The sequence below is a fragment of the Rhipicephalus sanguineus genome, chromosome 7, assembly GCF_013339695.2.
Source record: "Rhipicephalus sanguineus isolate Rsan-2018 chromosome 7, BIME_Rsan_1.4, whole genome shotgun sequence".
Classification (NCBI taxonomy): Eukaryota; Metazoa; Arthropoda; class Arachnida; order Ixodida; family Ixodidae; genus Rhipicephalus; species Rhipicephalus sanguineus.
Genome location: NC_051182.1, coordinates 98,344,506 through 98,366,435, shown reverse-complemented (window position 1 = coordinate 98,366,435; position 21,930 = coordinate 98,344,506). Strand labels below are relative to the sequence as shown.

General features: G+C 44.3%; 1 protein-coding gene across 1 annotated transcript in view; it reads right to left on the bottom strand.

Annotated features, from left to right (window-relative positions):
• Positions 1-20,456, bottom strand: part of LOC119399642 (globin) — a 151,683-nt gene extending 131,227 nt beyond the window's left edge. The window contains exon 1 of the mRNA XM_037666455.2: positions 20,197-20,456. Coding sequence (XP_037522383.1) covers positions 20,197-20,345 — 149 coding nt within the window. The 5' untranslated portion in view covers positions 20,346-20,456. The remainder of the gene's footprint in view (positions 1-20,196) is intronic.
• Between the last annotated feature and the right edge of the window lie 1,474 nt (positions 20,457-21,930).

The following is a 21,930-nucleotide window of genomic DNA, read 5'->3' as shown; positions in this document are numbered from 1 at the left end:
TTACCCTCGAAGGTGCCCCGGTCACATACGCATTTCAATGCGCCGTTTTTCCGATAATTGACGTTCTCTCGATCGTGGGCTTGTCGGCGATCAGGTGTTTCCGATATGGCAATCTGATCTTTTACCGAGGTGACTTGTCGTTTGCAGTTGCCACATTTCATTGTTGCCTGGATATCAAAGCGTGGCCGACGTTGTTGCCTGTAGCAACAGAAGTGTTGCGCTGCTTAGCACGTGGGTGAAGGTCCAACACCCAGCATCCAGGAAGGAAATACAGTAAAACCTCGGTGATCCGAATCTAGTGGGGTCACCAAAAATATTTGTATCATCCGAAATTCGTATCACCAGAAAACATGAAAAATTAATATGCGACAAAAGAAAGCTGGCGTATGTTTTCATTTCTTGTTTCTCAGGGACGCAGCAACGTCATGAACAGTTCTGAACGATCGCTAGTAATGTTTTTAGATGTCAACGATCATGCTTGTACTCGTAAATATGCGGTGCGTGCGCGCGTGTGTAATTAATTAACCGGGTGTGCTGTGACCCGTGACAGCTAGTAGCCCCTTCCAAATCGTATTACGCTTTTCGCGTGACATCAGAGTGTTGCGGCGAAAATACCTTATGGAGCGCTTTGCACGCGATTGAACGCCAGAAAATTTTAGGACCGCTGCCCTTTGTTGTTATTACTTTCTTATCGCAGCGGTGTTTTGGTTGTTTTTCGGGAGATTTACGGCCGCGCCCGTACAGTCGGAAGGTTTGCTCAAAATTCGGGAATCTCCTGTGAATATCGGAGAGTTCGGAGGTCTGCGCGTCCCCGACAGTCGTGCATGTTGATGTTGATATCCTTCGCGAAGACCTTCGCTTGCATCTACGTGGCGGGCACGTGCAAACAAAATACAATGAAGCTGCCTCGAGCATAGCAGCACGCGTCGACGCGTTAAAAAGAGAGAGAGAGAGAGAGAGCGCGCTACGTAGCGTCATCTGTAATCTAAACGCGAAGGTATACGAAGGCTAATTGAGGCCTTAAAGATTCGTGCGCACAGTCTCGGATGTCTCAGAGGTTACGACGTGCTGCTGATGGTCTGTTCTAACAAACTATCGGCGCGGCGCGCGTGACAGCGCGTGATGCCTTGTCTTCCGCGACAGCACGGGCAGCACCTGTTCGTACCTGCGTGGTAGCGTACGTTCGTATCAAACGTGACCGGATGAAAATCGGTTCGTAACAATCGTACTCCATTACACTGCAGGCTAATGGGCCTTGGCCGGGACCGGAGAAAAATTCGTATCACCCCGAAATTCGTACGAGCCGTCATCGTATCACCGGGGTTCTACTAGTTGGAAGGGCGCATTGCGCATGAGAGAGAGAGAAGGAAAGAAAGAAAGATGGTAAGTTGGGCACGCCCACGCCAAGCTTCGCTTGCCGCCATTTCCCCGATAATAGAATAGAATAGAATAGATGTTTATTTCATGAGCAATACAGATCATGAGGAATGAGAGAAAAAGCTGCTTTTAGGCAGCTTGACAAAGCTCTCACCCCCTGTATCTTGGACTTTGGTCAGCATTTGGCCACAGACACTATTAATACATCAATTGAATATATACAAGTCATTAAAATAACAAGTTTGCACACTATTATCATCGAAAAAAGTAGTACAAAAAGAAAACAATACAATGAATAAATAGTACGTGATGCTGCATACATCTTTATACAGTAACAAATTGTGAAACTTTTTAGTTTATTTCAGAATAAAGGAAAGAAAGAACAGTCACAAAAATGGAGATAAAAAAATAGAATAAAGCATATAATTAATGTTATATGTAATATTGCTTAAGCTGGTCGAATGTGAAGTGCTCTATATGTATGTTCTGTGCATAAAAATTATTTAGCATTCTAGGAATGAGACAACACAGCCTATCTTCACCATAGTTCGTTCTACTGAGAGGCACATCCCAATATTCAAGATGCCTAGTGTTATAGCTACGCGCGTTTACTTTTAATTTAGCCAGGGTGCGTAGACTATGTGTGTGTTTCTTAATTTCATTCCGCAGTGCCAAACTTAGTTTAAAATTATAGAGGTTGTCTATACTAATTAAGCCGTACTTCTTAAGCAACGGTTCAGCTGAATGATCGGGAGCAGTGTTAGCAATTACCCTTATTATTTTGTTTTGGATTCTTTTAAGTTTCAAAATGTTTGTAGAAATGGTTGTTCCCCAAACAAGAAAACAGTATTCGATGTAAGAAATAAATAAAGAGTTGTAGATTAAAAGTCTGGTCTTTATTGGCAATGAGTCGCGATGACGGTAGAGAAGTCCTAACGCACGAGCCGCTTTGTTAGCTACATGCTCAGTATGCGAGTCCCATGACATATGTTGATTAAATACTACACCAAGAGTTTTAAAATCGTTAACAACTTCAATGGGGCTTCCGTTTAGCAGGAGTGAATTGCATGGTACAAAATTCTTGGATTTTGCCCGAAATACTACAGCTCGCGTTTTAGAAACATTTATAACTAGACCATTACACGACGCCCATTCCGCCAGCTTAAGCAAAACCTGATTAGCGCGTTGGAATAAGCGGTCACTCTCATCGTCGGCCAAAAAAAGCGTCGTGTCGTCGGCATAGATAATATATTTAACATTGGGGTCCACATTAACTATATCGTTAATGTATATATTGAAAAGGTATGGTCCTAAGATGCTACCTTGCGGCACTCCAGAAGAAGTGCTTTTAAATGAAGATACTGTGTTGTCGATAGAGACACACTGCTTACGGTGACTAAGATAAGATATGACGATTTGTCGAGCTTGACCACGAATGCCATAGAATTCTAATTTCTGGATAAGGATATCTCTATTAAGAGAATCGAATGCTTTCGTAAAATCTATAAATATACCAAGTACATACTTCTTATCTTCAATGTTCTGCAGTATAAGTTCTTTTTGATTAAGGAGTGCTAGTTGTGTGGAATAGTTTTTACGAAAGCCAAATTGAGATTCTGTGATTATGTTGTGTTTATCGGTAAAAGACACCAACCGAGAATACAGAGCTTTTTCGAGAATTTTGGAGAATACGGGCAATATTGAAATTGGTCTATAATTCGCTAAGTGATTCCTGTCTCCTTTTTTGTACAAGACGCAAACTTTAGCCTTCTGAAGTTTAGCAGGGAATATACCGTTCGAAATGCTAAGGTTAAATACATGCGCTAGAGGTTTAGCAATAAAATCTGCAATGAATTTAACAGGACGCACTTGAATTCCAAAGATATCACAACAACTACTATTTCTTAACTGCTTTATCAGAAGGCAAACCTCATCTTCTGATATGGGGTTTAAATACACCGAATCAGCGTGGTCGCCTTTCAAGTATCTCAAAGGATTACCTGGAGCCGTAGAAAAAGATAAATTTGTAAGATATTCATTGAACATTTTGGCTAGTTCGGTACCTCGAACTACTTCGCCATTTACATTAATTTCATGTGTGGTAATATTATTGCTTCTCCCAAGTACTGAGTTAAGCTTTCTCCATGTTGCACCAGCATCCTTCGACACCTCTGAAAACATGTTGTTAAAGTAGGTATCTTTAGCACGCTGAATTTCTTTATTTAAATGGTTACGGTATTTTTTGAATTCTTTAAGTAAAGCAGGGTCACGAAGTTGAATGAATGTGTTATACATGGAATTTTTTATTTTGATTTTGGCGTGTAGCTCGCGAGTAATCCAAGGCTTTCGTATCCCTCGAGGACGTGAGTAGTATCTATACGGAAAGTGTGTGTCGTATAAATTTTTGAATTTACAAAGAAAGTTATCAAAAGCCACAGAAGCATCGTTAGAAGTAAGAACATCAGTCCAGCAAGTAGTCAACAATTCTTGGCGAAAACGCTCGAGGTTCTGAGAAGACATACTTTGCACTAAAGATCGGGGTTTTGGGACTCTGTGGGCTTGCGGCAATACCATGTATATTGGTAAATGATCACTAAGGTCACTTGCAATAACACCGGATTGCACATTTGGGATATGAGAACTCACAAGAAAGAAATCAATTAAAGTTGCAGTGTTTCGACCGATTCTAGTTGGCAAATTAATAACATTGATTAAATCAAAACTTTTATACAGAGAGGTCAATTGGCTACTTTCTTTGGTATTAATGCACATATTTATGTTAAAGTCACCACCACATGCAATAGCCAGCTTATTTCTAACACAGTAGTGAAAGTACTCTTCCAGGTATTCGAAAAATGGACCAGAATTCCCACTTGGAGGGCGATAAACGTTAGAAAACATACACTGATTAATTTTTACGGATAGTATTTCGTAGTCACCATTTGAACACGTAAAATCGCTGATAAATTCACATGACAAGCTTTCCTTGACCAGAACAGACACACCACCTCCGCGACGACCTGAGCGATTAAGCTTATAAGCATTGTAGCCAGGTGGCTGGTATACGTCACTGTCACGTACATACCAGGTTTCAGATAGCATAATCACGTCAAACTCAAAACCAAGTTGATCAAAAAACGCGTCAAAGTGGACATATTTACTTCGAACAGATTGTGCATTTAAGTGAAAAACTTTTAGACCTGACAAACCAATTTCGCCGAGGTGCTTCTTTACATCGTTAGGTTCGATATACATGATTGTTTAGAATAAAATTAGATGTGGTCTTTGCTGAAAGCGTGGAAAGACTTAAGCTGTTAAGTCGTTTCTTGACCTGACAACGATCACTGACTCGCCTTCTTTCCGCCTAGCTAGCACTTTCCCACCATTGTGCCAGACAAAACGAAAGTCATGTTCTCGTGCCCACTGCTTCGTCTCCCACAGAAGCTGACGCGTTTGCTTAGTTAGGTTTTCCTGGATGCGTACATCTGATTGAAGAGCTCGCAGCTTGCTTCGGTTTCGAAGCCAGTCGTCCCTGACGGACTGTCTGGCAAAACGAATGATAACACCGGGTGTTTTATCAGGCTTTGATGGCAAGCGGTGCACAGCGATTATATCAGTGGGAGTGAGTGTCGGCAGTTGAAGCGAGGCAGAAACTTCATTTACTTTCTCGAGAAGGTTTTCATGTTCCGTTTTCGGAATCCCGTGGAATTCCAAATTAAGTTTTCGATTGTGCCACTCGAGTTCATTCATTTCTTTTCTCAGCTCACATATTTGCTGTGATTGCTGCCCAGCCTCGTGTCCATCCACACGCTGCCTGATATCCTTTAGCTCGTTACCTTGCTTGCTTATTTGAGACAGTATTGTATCATATTTATCAGACAACAATTGTACGCTTGTCTCGATACCTTTCACGGTGTTCGTGAGGCTGGCGACTTTCTCTTGAAGCTCAGCTATTGCAGCAGCACTAATTGTGTCAACTGCATTCTTTTGCCTCACACCTCTGCACATTGGGCATCGCCACTGTTTACGAGCCGCGTCGTTTCTCGATTTAAATGTTCTTTCTGAAATACCCGAACATTTACCTAGGTGATACGAGCTCAGGCATTCATTGCACACAGTATGGCCTGCGTTGGGCTCTATCTGCAAACCACATTCAAAGCAACACTCGTCGTGCTCTGCATCACTCATTCTCAGAATTCGCAAGGGCAGCACACAGCAGCACAGAAAGATAAAAAAAAAAGAACTTCGCTATACAAAGAGTGATCGTAACGCACCTGTAAAATAGAGTACGAAGAATAAGACACGTGTGTGGTCTGCGCCGCTGCTGCTGCCCAAGTAGGATTTGCAGAAGCTGCGCGGTCCTTTATAGGTGGGCACGGTGATGCCCTCGCACGGCAGACCGGGGTTGCAGATCGTCAGATTTTTGGCGGGCCAAGTCACGAATACAAGAAGGCGTCAGCAGTTGTAGCTAAACTCTGTTGCTGATCGGCGTGACACCGGCTGTAAAATAGAGTACGAAGAATAAGACACGTGTGTGGTCTGCGCCGCTGCTGCTGCCCAAGTAGGATTTGCAGAAGCTGCGCGGTCCTTTATAGGTGGGCACGGTGATGCCCTCGCACGGCAGACCGGGGTTGCAGATCGTCAGATTTTTGGCGGGCCAAGTCACGAATACAAGAAGGCGTCAGCAGTTGTAGCTAAACTCTGTTGCTGATCGGCGTGACACCGGCTGTAAAATAGAGTACGAAGAATAAGACACGTGTGTGGTCTGCGCCGCTGCTGCTGCCCAAGTAGCAGCGGCGCAGACCACACAGGGAAGGACTTTATGGGGTTCCCACACAGGGAACCCCATAAGGGAAGGACTCCTGAATTTCTTTAGTGTAGCGACTACCATGAGCAATGGCTCGAGGTAACCGCGTCGTGTCGCTACTAATCTGGCCGCTAAAAGTAATGTTGGCTGTTATTTAAGCGTTCGAGTCAAAATTACGCCGATATGACACGAACTGTAGACCCTGGAAACGAGAGTACGTTCATTACTTAGTCAAAAATTTTCGCGTTTCAATCATCCGCGAGCACTGTACAGACTAGCCCACTTTAAAGGAAACACTGGCGTGCAATGCATGTTCGGATTTCGCTCTCTAGCAAAATCACAGCATACCCACGGAGTGAATGATGATGAGTGGGCGAAGCTGCGGAGGTTCATCGGTAAACCGTGAATCTTCCGTGAATTCTGCCCAGTACATCATCACCGACGTGAGATCGGGCGCGTTTATACTAAAGGTTCGATGAGTTATGACGACTTGCAGCTCACTTTAATTTTACATGTACGCTGTGAATTTTCATTGTTTAGAAAACCATTGCTTTAGAAAACATCTGGCGTCTTTCGTTAAGCAGCTGGCGTCTTTTCGTTTTGCTTTAGAAACATCTGGCGTTCTTTCGTTTTGCTTTTAGAAAACATCTGGCGTCTTTCGTTGGTTTATTTCATCAATCAACGGCGTTTTGAACAAAATTTTTATTGTTTAATCATGCACAGGAGAAATCTCACCAGGCACTACCTTGGAGGTAAACAATGGCTGCTAATGGGAATGAGAGACAGAGGAAGTCGGCTTTTAGCTAACACTTACACTTCTACTTCTACTAACGTTTCCTACTGGAACATGCCAATGGCTGCTAATGGGGAATGAGAGAGAAGAATACGGCTTTTAGTTAACGCGCACGCTGCGAATTTTTTATTGTTCAACAACGCACCGGAAAAATCTCCCACCGGCACCGTCTTGGAGGTCAAGATCTGGTACTAGCGTTACGACTGGTTACGCACTACTACGAGGGACGAACGGGTGCCGCCTTAAGGAGCTTCGCCCCTAAAACGTAGTGGCATATATTTGCATACGACTACTGGTGTTCACATGTGCAGTTCTGACTCCTTTGGACAGACTAGTAGCGGGCACGAACAACATCACCTTGCAGTTTGGGGGCCAACAATTTGAAAAGTGCACACTCGTGTGTTCCCTTTTTGTCCGCGCGGCGGTGTAGTGGATACGGTGCTCGGCTGCTGACCCCAAGGTCGCGGGTTCGATCCCGGCCTCGGCGGTCGGATTTCGATGGAGGCGAAATGCTAGAGGCCCGTGTATAACGACGCGATGTCAGTGCACGTTAATGAACACCGCATGGTCGAAATTTCCGGAGCCCTCCACTACGGCGTCCCTCGTAATCATATCGTGGTTTTGGGACGTAAAACCCCAACAATAATTATTATTAGTGTTCCCTTTAACAGTGTACCGTACTGTACATGACATATCAAGGTATCCCGATTTCGTAAGACCGGCGCTCAGAAGAGGCCCCAAGCCACACACACGGTTACACAGAATCTTCATCATGTCGCCCCAACAGCGCGGCCCCAACTGTGACGACGCACAAACATGTCGAGAGGTCGTGCCCGCCTTAATTGCCGCTGCTGGCACGGTCCACCGAGTTCCTTCTCGCATGTACTACAAAAGCGTTCGCGTGCGCGCGCCACCGCTCAATGCAGTCCGTCGATGGAGACCAACTGTTGCGGTGTGCGCTGTCGACGGCTGCGCCGGGCAGAACCGATCGACGAGGCCAGAGGCCCTTTCAGCTCAGAACCACCCCCACCGCCGGGTGTACCGCACTCACTCGCGCACAGGGTGCATGCCCCTCCTGTTACGCGCATGGGAATGTATAAATGGCTCGTTTCTTTCTTAGACACAATCTAATTAGCTGTAGTGCAGGAATTAGGACATAAATGGAAATCAGTTAAAGTGGATGAAAGGACAACTTGCCGCCGGTAGGGATCGAACCTACACTTCGAAAAAAAAAAGAATCCTTTGACCTTTATTTATTTATTTTTTTTAGTCCTGGCATGCTGCGCATATGACTCTTTTTAAGAGACACGTGCACCCTCTCTGGAGATCATTAGATCCTTATACTCCCGTCGCAGAGTCTGGGACCCACGAGGGAGTGAACGCGTCTTTTTGAAGAGTCATATACGTGACAAGTCAGGACTCCCCGAAAGGAGTAACGCATACTCTTTTTCCTAAGAGTGTACAACCTTCGGATAACGCGTCCGACGTTCTAACAACTGAGCTACAGCCGCGGTCGTCTTCCAATCCACTGTATTTGGGTATTTATGTGCCTAATGTTGGGAGTGTTAGCCAGCGCCACTAATAGCCATGACGGCGAGTGTGGAACACTTCTTTTTTTTTTTTTTTGCCAGCTGGCGTCACGTAGCAGGCGATCTTTTTAAGAATGTCATAATTTACATTTTTATGTCATAATTACTACACTACAGTTAAAAACTACCATTTTTCTCTGGCTCCCTTAGCTTGACTGTGTGGTGCGACTTGCATGGAATGAGCGACGTCACTGCCTTGGCAGTACATTTTTGGCAGGTCACGCATGTTTCAGAGTACAGCACTATATATATATATATATATATATATATATATATATATATATATATATATATATATATACATATATATATATATATATATATATATATATATATATATATATATATATATATATATATATATATATATATTGTTCTACTCTGAAAATGGATCGCTCGCGTGACAGCTCTCAATAGAGACGACAGGAAAGAAGTTTTGGCGTAAAAGAACAACACGGCGAGAAATAACCGAGTAAATATAGATGAACAGCGGTATCTGTGGAATGTAAATGCACCGAGAAATTCCATCGCGCCAGTGCGTCGATACGGCAGTCGGAAGCTCGGTTTAGCGAAGTCAAGAAACGCACGTGTTGACAGTTCGAGAACAAAGAGTAGTCTGCCGCTTTATTCACGAGCAAAAAACAGGTTCGGCGCGTGGCGGCGGGGGCGTCTCGGGGTCGGTAGAGTTACCTGTGGGAGCCATATGCGGTAACTGAAGATGTTCTTGGGATGATTAAACGTTGTTGGGATCATTAGAAAATTAGAAGCCTTTCCCTATCGGGAAAATTGGGGCGGGCTTTCTTTCTTTCCTTCTTTCTTTCTTTCTTTCTTTCTTTCTTTCTTTCTTTCTTTCTTTGGCATTACGCAATGCTTCGCCCTCACTTTTTCCTGCCTCCAAGCCGGAAATTGCCCCGCCACGGTGGTCTAGTGGTTATGGCGCTCGACTGCTAACCCGAAGGTAGCGGGATCGAATCCCGGCGACGGCGGCTGCTTTTTCAATGGAGGCGAAAATGTTTGAGGCCCGTGTACTTGGATTTAGGTGCACGTTAAAGAACCCCCAAGTGGTCGTAATTTCCGGAGCCCTCCACTACGGCGTCTCTCATAATGATATCGTGGCTTCGGGACGTTAAACCCCAGCTATCATTATTATATGCCGGGAATTGGACCTTCACCCACGTGCTTAGCAGCGCAACACTTCTGTCGCTACAGACAATAACGACGGCCATGCGTGAAACAATGAAATGCAACAATGAAACGGGGCAAAAATGAAATGGTAAGTGAGCTCGATAAAAGATCACGCAGCCATGTCAAAGAGGGCTTAAGCCCACGATCGCGAGAACGTCAGTTATTGAAAAAGTCACCCACGCACCTTCGAGGGCAGCGTTTCTTTACACTCGCCGGAGCCAGGTTTTTCGCGAAGTATGCCCCCGCTGCCACCGAAATCTGATACTCACATGGAGGTAACTCATAAAAGCCTCGCTTAAAACGGCAAGGCCTAACGACCCCAAGGCGAGCTTTCCGAGTCTCTCTGTGGAGCGGAAAGAATTCTCCCGCAAAACCGCTACAACAACGGATATGTCCGTCGATTGCTACATGACTAGAAGTATTCGAATAGTGAATTTTAGAACCGAATCGAAGACGAATCAAATATTATTCGAATACTTTACGAGTAGCACGGCAACCATTGTCAAAGAAGCCCTACAACGTTAATGTAGCCATTTTCGAAGGAGCCCAAGAATTGGACAGCATTTTATTTGAAAAAAACTATTTAACAAAGGAATATTGCTATTACTTTTAAGATACTAGAAAAACAATTTTGTAAACTAAGGCAAGCCGGTATATAGCAGCAACTAGAGCCTTAGAAATATTTTGTAATTGTAGGTTGAAATGCAGGAGTGACTATGTAGTATTCAAGGTGACACTTAACCAATAGCTTTGAAATAAAACTGATACATAAACATTTAACAATATTCATGAGTCAACATTATCATGAATATCATGATGAAGATAGCGGATTGACGACTCTGTAGCTTCGGTGACACTGGACTTTTTAAGCAAGAACACCATCCTGTATCAACATAGCGCCGATAGTCCCGTACAAACTTTGGCGATATACATCTTGTTAATTCGATTATTAAAACATGAAACGTTACCCCTCTCTGTTCGAACGTTTCGTTTCTTTTAGGTTCCTTCATCGGTGCTTATTACTCGAAAAAATATTTCGTATTTCTAATATGCACTAATTCGGTATTTCTAATGTACATTATATATGCATCAATAACGATTCAAATAGCGTTCTATTCTATTCGAAATTTTCGAATATTCACACGCCCCTATAACATGACTATTGGGGGATACCTATATAGAGAAAACAGCGATGGACGGTCGCTACACGGCCTTCCTTTCGGCATACAGGTACACAGTTTTTAAAGACGATAGTCTTTCTTGGGGAACTTAAACGCAGAAATTCTGGTCTGTCTGTCTGTCTGTCTGTCTGTCTGTCTGTCACCCGATTCAGCAAACCGCCAAAGTTTAACCACTTTCTCCACGCCCAGTCATCTTGAACTGGTACGGCCGGTCATACTTGTGAACATTGTCGATCAAAAAGCAAATATTACGCATATCTGAGGCGCACCATCAATACGTAAGTATTAGGTGATGTGTTCCATTACTAGAAAATACATAGATAAGTAATTCTAAATACCCTAATGTTTCTTAGGCTGCGCTGAAAATGCGACGCTATGAGCCAGATGCTGTGGTTCATTATAGAAGAGGAGGACTCGTGTAGTACGGCCGGCACAAGACTATCGTCTTTCGATGACATTTGCAGCAAAGCACGCAGATACGCGGCCAATTTTTTTTTCTTTAAACCTCGTTTGCTCTACAGCGTCGTGGCGATATTAAATTCCAACTATCTTCCCATCAGTTAACACTTATGCTACGGGAGGCCAAGTTAAAGGGGCCATGACACCCAAATTTCGATCACAATGCGTGTTATGTGGGTGAATCCTTGTGCGTTCACAAAAAAGCAGGCGAAATTTCAGCGCATCTGATCGAGCACTTAATTTAAAATTGAATATTTCTCTAAAGACGCGAGCGGCCTGAGAGTCGGGCAACACTGACGCACTCGCGAGCCGTGACGTAACAAGCTGCTTGCTGTGCGAGCGTCTGTATTCCGGTGAACGATTTTGTTCCCTGGTCAGTTGCGCGTGCAATCGAGCCATTTCAGCTTTCTTCAGCTTGGCATTGAAATTGAACGATTTGCAGCGGCTGAATTTTCGGCAGAAGACGACAGCTGCGCTCCATGCAGAACATGACGTCACACACGCCATGGCGAAATGGCGGTTGCCGGCGGGATTTATAGCCGGCGACTTCCACAGGGTTTACTTCGCGCGGAAATATTCTTGTACAGTACTTCTTCCATGTATGTATAGGTAAAATAGGCCCTCTACTACTATTTCACGCTGAAAACTGCAAATAGTTCGGTGACTGTGTCATGGCCCCCTTTAAAAAAATGTGCCATATGCGATAGTTGGCACATCCCCAATTCCGTTTATTTTCGTAAAGACAGTACAATGTCAGAACCACAAAACTGTTACCTTCGGTACTTCAACGATGTCAAAACTTAGGCGGATTCTGTACTCTTCTCATCGCTCTTGCTATGCAAAGTGTATGTAAAATTTACTGACATTTATTTAAATGTGTATTACTCAAACGAGTGCACAGTTATGCCAACTTCAAGATGTATCAATCCAGAAATGTGTATCTGAATAATGTAGTACAAACAATACCGTGAATTTATCGGTTCAAAAATCACGCATCATCTCAAGTCCCGCGTTCCTTTTCTCAGTTTTCTTCAAAAAAAGTATGAACGTTGTTCCCAACAGGAGTACCCTCTTCGCAGGTGTCACTAAAGGCCAGATAAATACGCGCGAATGCGGGATACGCTGGTGGCATACTACGGAGGTGACCACATCGTCGAAGGGTGAGTCTTCGATTTGGGTCTTTTTGTTGCGCAGTACCCACTGCGTTTGAGGTCTTTTCGCTTTTATTATTATTTTTTGGTCCCGCAGGCGCACTGCATCTACGCAACGCGGACACAACGTCTTTCGCCCTTTTTGCACCGAGTAACGGTAATAGTTTCGACACCGTTGGGAAAAAGCACGAGCCACACGTTCAGCTTCTCTGGAGGCGTGTTGTTGGCAAAGGGAAAAAAAACAAAAAAGAAATGCTGAAGTTTGCAATAAGTCGCGCAAGGCTTGAAAGAGCGAATCTGGACGATTCTGAAGTCTTTGCTTCTAGGTTGTTGCTGTAGGCTTTGGTTGCTTCTCAGCTAGGTTGCTTCTCAGCGCAGAGAGGTTCGAGTTAAACCACAGACAGTGGTTTAAACACGACACGGATATGCTAACTCCGAAAAACTCGCGCTCAAAGCAAGCGTTGGCACCTCTCATAGATCTACGGGCACGTCGTCGTTCGCGTAGGCCTTCCTTCGCTTCGGGGTCTTCTCGCAGCCGCCGTTGCATTTCCCGTTCCCCAGTAATCTCTCGTTGTACGTATCGCTGAAGCACTCCGTACAGATGTTTCAGCGAAGCTGAAACGTGCCGCCGCGTTGTTTATTATTGGGTTAATCCCGACGGTTTATTAAAGCTATTCTCAATTACTGGTTACGTCTGTCTAGAAATAGTAATTGCTGTTTGCCGCCCGTCTGCTGCCTTCTTCATTTTTAGTGGACCAGCGGCGAATAGTGGAATTTTCCCATTTTCTGGGGCACATACCCGTTCACGATCATGATAGTTTTTAATTTTTGGTACACAACAAGGTTTTGAGGGCCGGCTTAAACGGCTTCGCTGTTTAAAAATATCGGAGGCCTTCCACTACTGTGAAAATGGCAACCAGCGAAGCTGTGACTATACGGTTCGTTTGGTATAGTGAATTACTATCATTACATTATAATGATATTATTATCATTACTGATTGCATTGAGCGAATAAACAGGCATACTCTCAAATACCGCGGTGTTTCTCTCGCGCATGACGCTTACTATCTCACGAACGGCGGTTTCAAAATGACATGCCCGTAGTACATAAGAAACCCCGTTGTCTCGATCAACCGCGTGTTAAGGACATCTTAGTCGAAATCGAGAAGGGCAGAACATGTAGCGAGAAGGCTAGAAAACCGCTACTTATTAAGGTGGTAGGCCACCTTCAAAAGTCGAAGTTTTTTCTTGTGGTCGATTTTTATTTTTTAATTTTTTGTGCACGCCCAAACATTCAAAAATATGTTGCAACAAAAATTATCCTCCTATCATCATTAGTTTGCAAGTTACAGCAAGTTTTCCATACCCCATGCACGTATAGCGAAGCCGAAACCACGTTGGGGTTTTTTCGAAAGTAAGTGTTGTTTCGTCTATATTAATGATATTCAAAATACTTTATAAATTTCATTGTGACTGTTACATAAGAGGATGTAATTATATATAACTTTGTGTTTCTAATTGTTTTTAATTCTCTAAAAACGAGCACAGGGGGGACGCACACCTTTTGCAAGCTCTGGAATCTTTGTTTGCCTTTTTCTCAAAATAAGAATTTGCTCCATGTCATGTGACGCCAACTTTCATAACTTTTTTTCTCAGTGTGTACATCGAACTGGAATTTTGTATAATAGTTTACAACGTACATATCTGTGCAATGAACTAGAATAAAAGAAATTGATGGAATATTTTTAAATTCAAAGCTAATTTTGCAAACAGCGTTCAGTCTAAATTGGTTCTTTTTTCCCGTCTTTTTTTTAAATGTTACTTCCTTGATATTTGCTGCATCGTATTTATCCTAGTTCATTGCATAGCTCCAACCTTTAGTTACACAAATGCCAAAGCTTTACTGAATTAAGCCACCCATTAGTCACTTATCACGGCTGGCGTGACTACCCCTTTTAATGCAATTTTTGACAAAGATCACCTCCCAAAAAATAAATAATCAGTATTTTGAACTATAAATGGCTGGGTAAGTTAAATAAGACATGCTTGTTTTGAAGAAAAAGTTATTTCAACGCTGGCTGCTCCAAAAAAAAAAATTTTTTTTAGTGGCCTACCACCTGATTAACAAACTGGAGAAGCGCATAATAAAGCACATCGGAATGCGTGACGTCAAAGTGACATTCGGATGCAGAAGTTTCGGCGTGAAATTCAAAAACCGAACTTGCGCCTTCGTTTTTCTGTAGTTGTTTTTTTTTCTTCAAATAATTAACGACGACGGAGTTCACAGTGAATAGTTTATCCGTCTCAAATTATTCGGTGTTTCAACTTAGTGTCCTTTTAAGAAAAAAATTGGCCGCGTATCTGCGTGCTTCGCTGGAAATGTTGTAGAAAGACGATAGTCTTCTGCCGGCCGTTTCTGCACCGTTTCAGCGCAGCCTAAAAAACACTAGAGTCCTTAGAATTACGTATCTCTGTATTTTCTAGTAAAGGAACACACCACCTAATACTTACGTATTGATGTTGCGCCTCAGATATGCGTAAATTTGCTTTTTGATCGACAATGTTCACAAGTATGAACGCAGCTACCAGTTCAAGATGGCTGGACGTTCAGCAAGTGCTTACATTTTGGGCGGGTGGCTGAATCGTGTGACAGACAGACAGACAGACAGACAGACAGACAGACAGACAGACAGACAGACAGACCAATGTTTCTGCGTTTAAGTTCCCTAAGAAAGACTATCGTCTTTAAAAAAAACACGTCATTACTGACTGCACACTATATTGAAACTCAAGTGATCCATCAATACGAGGACTAACTAGCAGATTCACGAACGACTCATTCTACATATACCTCCATTGACTCTTTCAAGGGCGTCTGTGGGCGTACCTCGGAGGGTTATAATGTGTATCTTTTGACGCGGCTATTGACATCCACGCCATAATTCGTGACAGGCAGATACGTGCCGGCACAAAGGAGTGACGCGTCGGGAGGACACGACTGCGCGTGACACGCAATCTCCACGAGCACCACGTGTTGAGCATCGCCCCTGCAGCTGTCGCTATCTTTAGATCGCGAAGCCAGCGCACGTCCGTCGGCACTGCATCGCTGACAGTTCGTATATCCGTATAGCGTTGTCTAAACTAAATGCTTTGTTTTTCTACGATGAAACTTAACAAACGATCTCAATGCTCAAGGAAATGACACCACACAGTTCACGATTCTTCAAACAGCAGCTGCAAAATAATAATTAGTAATAAAATAAAATTAAAACATTCGCTCAACAGTCACGAAAATAACGTCTTCGTGTCGTTTCGTTATTTCGTAAATGATGAACACAACGGAAGGTACAGGTCACACCACAGCCGGGTGTCTGTGTGTGTGTGTGGGGGGGGGGGGGAGGGGAGGGGGGAGGGTTAATGCCCCCGCATTCTTTTATTTTTCTGTTCCTATTCGGGTGGCCAATAACCTGGCGCCGCCCCAGGTAGCTGCAACTGCTTCAACTGCAGTATATGGTGCGAATTTGGGATGGTTGGTTCATGATTACGAGTGAAAAACAGCGCTAAAAAGAAGGGACAAGAAAACGACACGGCGTACGGGCGGAAACCACAGCGCAGTGGTCTCGTATCGTTTCTTGTCCCGTCTTTTTAGCGCTGTTTTCCACTTGCTTCAACTGCTCATTTCTCGTGGCAAATGCACTAGTCGCTGTAACGAACGCCAAATATTTGGCTCGGTGTTGCAGACAGATGGGAGCAGACCCAAAAATCACCAAGGTTCCAAAAATCCTTCTGTGTGTTCACTTATTGCGATTTTTGTTTTTTTGCGTTGTTGTTGCTGCCACGTCCTACATTTTTTCTGTGATTTTACGCCCCGCAATGACGCGATGGCCTGCATAGCGTTCGCAGTCTTATCTGAATGCAGCGGAGTACAATACACGACGACACGAGCATTGCAGCATGCCACTAAATGTTCCCACTGAGTGCGCATGACGGCAAAGGTTTTTTTCGCGGTGCACAGGCGGAAAGGAATTCTCGATGGCATTGATTGAGCTTAAGCTCGCACACTCTAAATCAGGTCCTGCAATGAAGTGCTAGATACAGCCGGGAGACTTGACCAGTTCGGTTTACTGTCCTGGTTATATCTAGCACCTTACGCAGGACCCGATTAAGAGCGTACACGAATCGTAGTAATGGTATATATACACGTCGCCGTTGTCAATGGTGGATAAAATGTTTCTAAATTGTGCTCCATGGCATTGGATACAATAATGACATAGAATAATTAGGCAATAAAGTCGTTCGAAATGTATCCAGGCAACAATAAAGAAGCGCAAAGAGAAAAATCACACAAGCGTAAGTTGTCGACGACATCGAATCACACCTATCTCCACAACATATAGGAAAATTGACGAGGGTGTTAGAACCGCTTACTACGCATACACGTCGGAACATTACGCAAATATAATAATAACAATAATAATAATTATTATAAAAAAATCTAATAATATAATAATAATTCGCGTAATATTACCGAGAATACAACAGGCCTTCCAAATCCACACAGGGCTCGATTGGAAGTGCGCGGTTGCACGTAGCGAATATCGCAAAATTAGGATATTCATGTGTAGAAAATTAACTGGAACAAATAAAACATTAAAAAGACTGTAGGGAGCCGTTAGCCGCAGTACGAAATTCCAGCACAATAATAAGGCAATGCGGTAAAAAAATATATTTATGCAGGAGCAGACATTATTCAATGAAATGCGGCATTGGAAGCGCACCCGTTTTGTTCAATTTTCAAAAGGAAGTCGTTATTCCGCACCTGTTTGCTTATTTCCCCAGAACTGGCTAAATAAGGCTAAAGCACTGATATGTGAGCGTTTTGTTGTAACAAATAAAAATGTCGGTCGCCATGAAAAAAAAATATAATACGAAGCTGTTGGCAGGTTGCGCACGCATGACTGCTTTTTACTAGAATTCTAGCTACGCGCTACATGAACGGCCTTTTGGTAAACTTCCCCGATGGAAAAAAAAAAAAAATCTTCAGTTTGAGAACGCATCAATTGGTGACGCCACGGCTTCGAGGTGGGGCCACAACCCACCACTGGTGTTTGCGGCACCTTTAGCTCATCAAGACTATTGCGAGGTTCAGCGCTTTTTTTGTGTGTGCGCTACTGCATAAGGGTAACTAATGCAACTCCTCGTATTTTCTCCTCGTATAGTTCATCTTTCAGAACACGCTGGTCATGCGTGTGTTAAAGCTGTGGCCCAGTCATCTCTACGCATGCGCATCAATAGTCAGTGCGCTCGCAAGCCTACAGCAAACAGATTTCACGACGTGGCGATTATGAATGGTTATAAAAAGTGTATTCTTTTTAAGAAGCTTGTGACATAGTTAAAGTTGCTATCGAAGTGTACTCGATCAAATGTGCTGTACAAATGGGCACATTGTGACAAGAAGCGAAATTAAAGAAGAGTGCTTCCTTGTTAAGTACAACAAGCTTATAATAAATAAGTGAATCGGGTAAGCAAAGAAATAACTATCTAATTAACTCGTTTCTTCTGCACAAGTATTTCAGAGCAAGTCTTGCAGTTATAAGCACGTCTCGTATAATAGGTTAAACGGCACTTCGCGGCCTCCGATTAACCTGAGCAGTGGCTTCATTGAAAAATAATAATGTATATACCCTCCAGCAAAAGGCTCTTCTTTTTCTTTCATGTTTTTTTTCATAGGGAACATTTAGCCATAACAAAATCCGATACTATCAAGCCAAGAAAAGCCCGTTTGTGCCGTCTTGCCGAATCAGAAAAAACAAAACAAAAACAGCACCCTTATATCTGCTGAACCAGAGGGTGTATCATCGCACGCTACGATTAAAAGTAATCTTGAAATGCCCCGTTAAATGTAAGAAAGCATGCAGACAGGCTTCGCTAACTTTCGTTCGCGTTTAGTGCAAATCGACACCCTTCGAGTACGCTCAACTATCGCAGTCTCTGCAAAAGAACGGCCGCTCATCGAGGGAAAAAAAATAATAAAATCGCTTCGCGAGCGTCTCGACAAAGTGACACGGCAAGTGAAGTTATCCAGCCGTGTGTCGCTTCGCGATGACAGCCGGATCACGAAGAACTAGTTGCGTGCAGCGTGTAGGCACGAAACGCGCTGCAACATGAAAACAGAGATGTGGTGTATCTGCAGAGCTGGCGACAATTGACAACGACGAAACGATACCACCGTTTTGAATCCTATCAGGTCTGAGGGCGAAGCTATAGATTAGAACGGCGCAATTGGCGCAGCCAAGGCTGCAGGTCATGTAGAACATGGTTAACGATACGAAAGGTGGCCTTTGAAGAAATTAACTTAATAAAAACAGCAAGCTAGGCTAGTTGGTAATTGAACAATTTGTGAAATGGCAGCGCGATCGCGACGGACGTAAATGATGACGGCGCAAGTAACGACATACTATTTTTACTTTTTTCCAAACGGTGTTTAATGCACAAAGAACGGGATCACATGGCGCATATGAGTCTTGACAGGGTGTCAGTCAGTCTTGTCACTAAAAAATTGTGCTCCTTTATTACGCAAGAACGAAACAAGCATAATGAATCGAGGGCTCGTTTTCTTTGTTAGACAGAATCTGAGGAAACAAACAGGCACTGTAGGCGACGTTATTCGTAGTCTTTTAACTATAATGTAGTAAGAATTATATAAATGTGAAGAAATTAAAAGTGTGCGAATTGACAACTTGCCGCCGGTAGGGACCGAACCTATACAACCAATAACGCAAGGCGATAGAAGTCTGGCTATCGCACGCGCCTGAGTTAACATGCGCATTGGTAAGCTTCATCAATGTGGCGTTTACTTTGGCATCCATTTTTATGGAACATTTCAATTTACCGAAACAAGAGCTCTCGTTCGGAATGCGTACAATGCGCGGCTCGGTTTGAGCTGGCTCAATTCCGGATCGCGCTGCCCATTTCACAGAAAGGAAGACATTCCTTCTAGACACATTTGGCGGAGAATTCGCAGTCACAAAAGCATCAAGTGTCGACTGTACACAATGATATCGCATTGGTATGTGACTGGCGAGTGTGAACTCGTGTCGTCTGCTCGAGATAAACAAACAAGAAGGGAAATCACCGTCGTCTGCTAGAGATTAGGACTCCGTGACGAACGTGTTACGCATAGCACGTGCTGCAAACAAAAACTCGCTTACGCGCATATCTTGACAGTCTCAAAGGTCAGTAAACGCGTTGGAAAAAAACACGTGCGTAGGGATCTTGCATGCTACACATACTAAAGAGGCGCGTAAGATAAAGAATCGAAAGGTGAAGCGCAAGCAGAAAAGAAAAGAAACGCCACCCGAGCAACAGTTCGTTCGCGATGGAGAGCCGAAGACATCTCCGCGCGCTCCCCGGAGGTTGCCGATATTGCAAAAGAACCCGCCGGAGTCAAAACGAAAGTAGAAAATAAAGCCGCTCTCGGTCGACAGAATATCCTCATTTCGAAGCCCCCTCGCCCGGCATTGAACGCAACTTTGCAGCGAGAAGAAAAAAGAAAAGAATAATCGAGATTCCTGGCGGCTCCACAAACGAGCACGGAGGATCGCCCGGAGGCACGCGTGAACGAACGGCGCGCGCGCGCCAAGGGGTAGCTTACGTGAGGAAGATGGCAATAGCGTTAGCCTTGATGTCCTTGCGCACCAGTGCCCAGGTGTCACGCACGAGGCCTTTCTCGCGGGGTGTGAGGCCCGTCTTGGGGTCGGCCACGTCCAGGTGCTGCTGCTGACTCGACACGATGCTGCCCATGCTGCCCTACGTCGCACCACCACTCGTACCAAGAGCGAGCGTACTCCATGAAACGCCCGGGATCGCGGGCCCGGGTTATATCGGAGAAGCAGACGACGCCGAGCAAGGGGCGATGCAGCAGACGACGCCAGCGCCTCCTCACGCTCGGCAGCCGCACTCGAAGCGGTAGGAAAGCAGAGCTCTTCAATAATACCAGTTGCGAGGCTACCTTCCTAAACCCGGACATGCCCATGGTCATTTCGGCGGGGACTTGCAGATTGTCGCGCCATCTGGAAGCGATGACATGAAACACACGGCATAACCAAAGTCGCTGCAGTCTTCGCAGTTATTGCGCGATTTTATACAGCAATAATTGAGAGAAGTGCTTTCAAGAAAGTATGGTAAGTTCTATAGATGCGGTATCACCTACAAAATATAAGCCACAAGCGTAAAAACACGGCTCACTTTATGAATGTGTCATCCCCTGCGGGCTTGAACACCGGAACGCACGAAAATGCAATTCTTTGTCTTGTTATCCCACCCACAGATGGCGCCACAAATAGCAAACTTCCATGGCTAGTTTGGATTTTGATGCACGGAGCTTATGGGGAGTTTCGCAAATCGTATGATTCAAAAGCTCTGGTAGGAAAGAGTGTCGAGCGACCGGCCATTGGTTCGTGACTCCGGCGTGACGTAAGCGGCACGTGACTATGACGCGATGAAACGCGCGCGCGCGCTTGTCGAGCGGTTCGCCAATTCTTTCTCTCTTTTTTTCGGGTGCAGCGAGACCTAGCGACCCCGGAGAAAGCGGGAAGTCACGGCCAACGCCTGTTGAGTGCCGGCTTTCGTTTGTTGTTTCTTTCCATCGTCGAGTTTCGATCTACTTTGGCCGCGCGTTAACGCACTCCACTGCTGCGCTCCTTTCTGTATCTCTCTCTCTCCCTCTCGTTTTGTTTCCTCTGTCGTCTCTTCTACCTGGATGCTACGTCACGGCCGGGTAAAGTGACGTCATTCCAGAGTCTGCGTTCTCTGGTGGCCGTGGATAGAATTGGCATTGGGGGAGGCGCGCCCTTTGACTCGAAAGATTAGCCGCAGTGGCATGGCTTGCCCCACTTAGGTTTTAAATGCGCTATTAAACTGCTCAGCGCAAAAATAGGCTACAAAGATAAGATCACATGCTTATCCAAGAATTCAAAAACCAAACAAACTAAAAGGCAAGAAGGAACCCAGAATAACCACGAGATCTCGCTGGTCCTTGTCTTTGTATGTGTACTGTGTCAAAATTCTTGAGCTGAGCAGTTTAATAATGGAATACCAACTAAACCAATCCCACACTTCACCTTAAATGCACGTTCGAGAACGTCCGGTGGTCAGTATGAATCCGGAGTCATCCACTGCACGGCATAGCATCTGATCATGTCAAACCCCAGAATTTGGCAAACCCCAGAATTTAAACTGATTGTCCAATAGCGAACTAACGATTTTCATTCCAATAGCTCGATCGTAGGAATACTGAAACGTTGTGTTCGCTGTGCGGGAAGTTTTCTCCGTTCGCGAAAAGTTGTTCGCGCACTCGCTTCGTGCGGCTGCCCTGGAATCGCAGAAG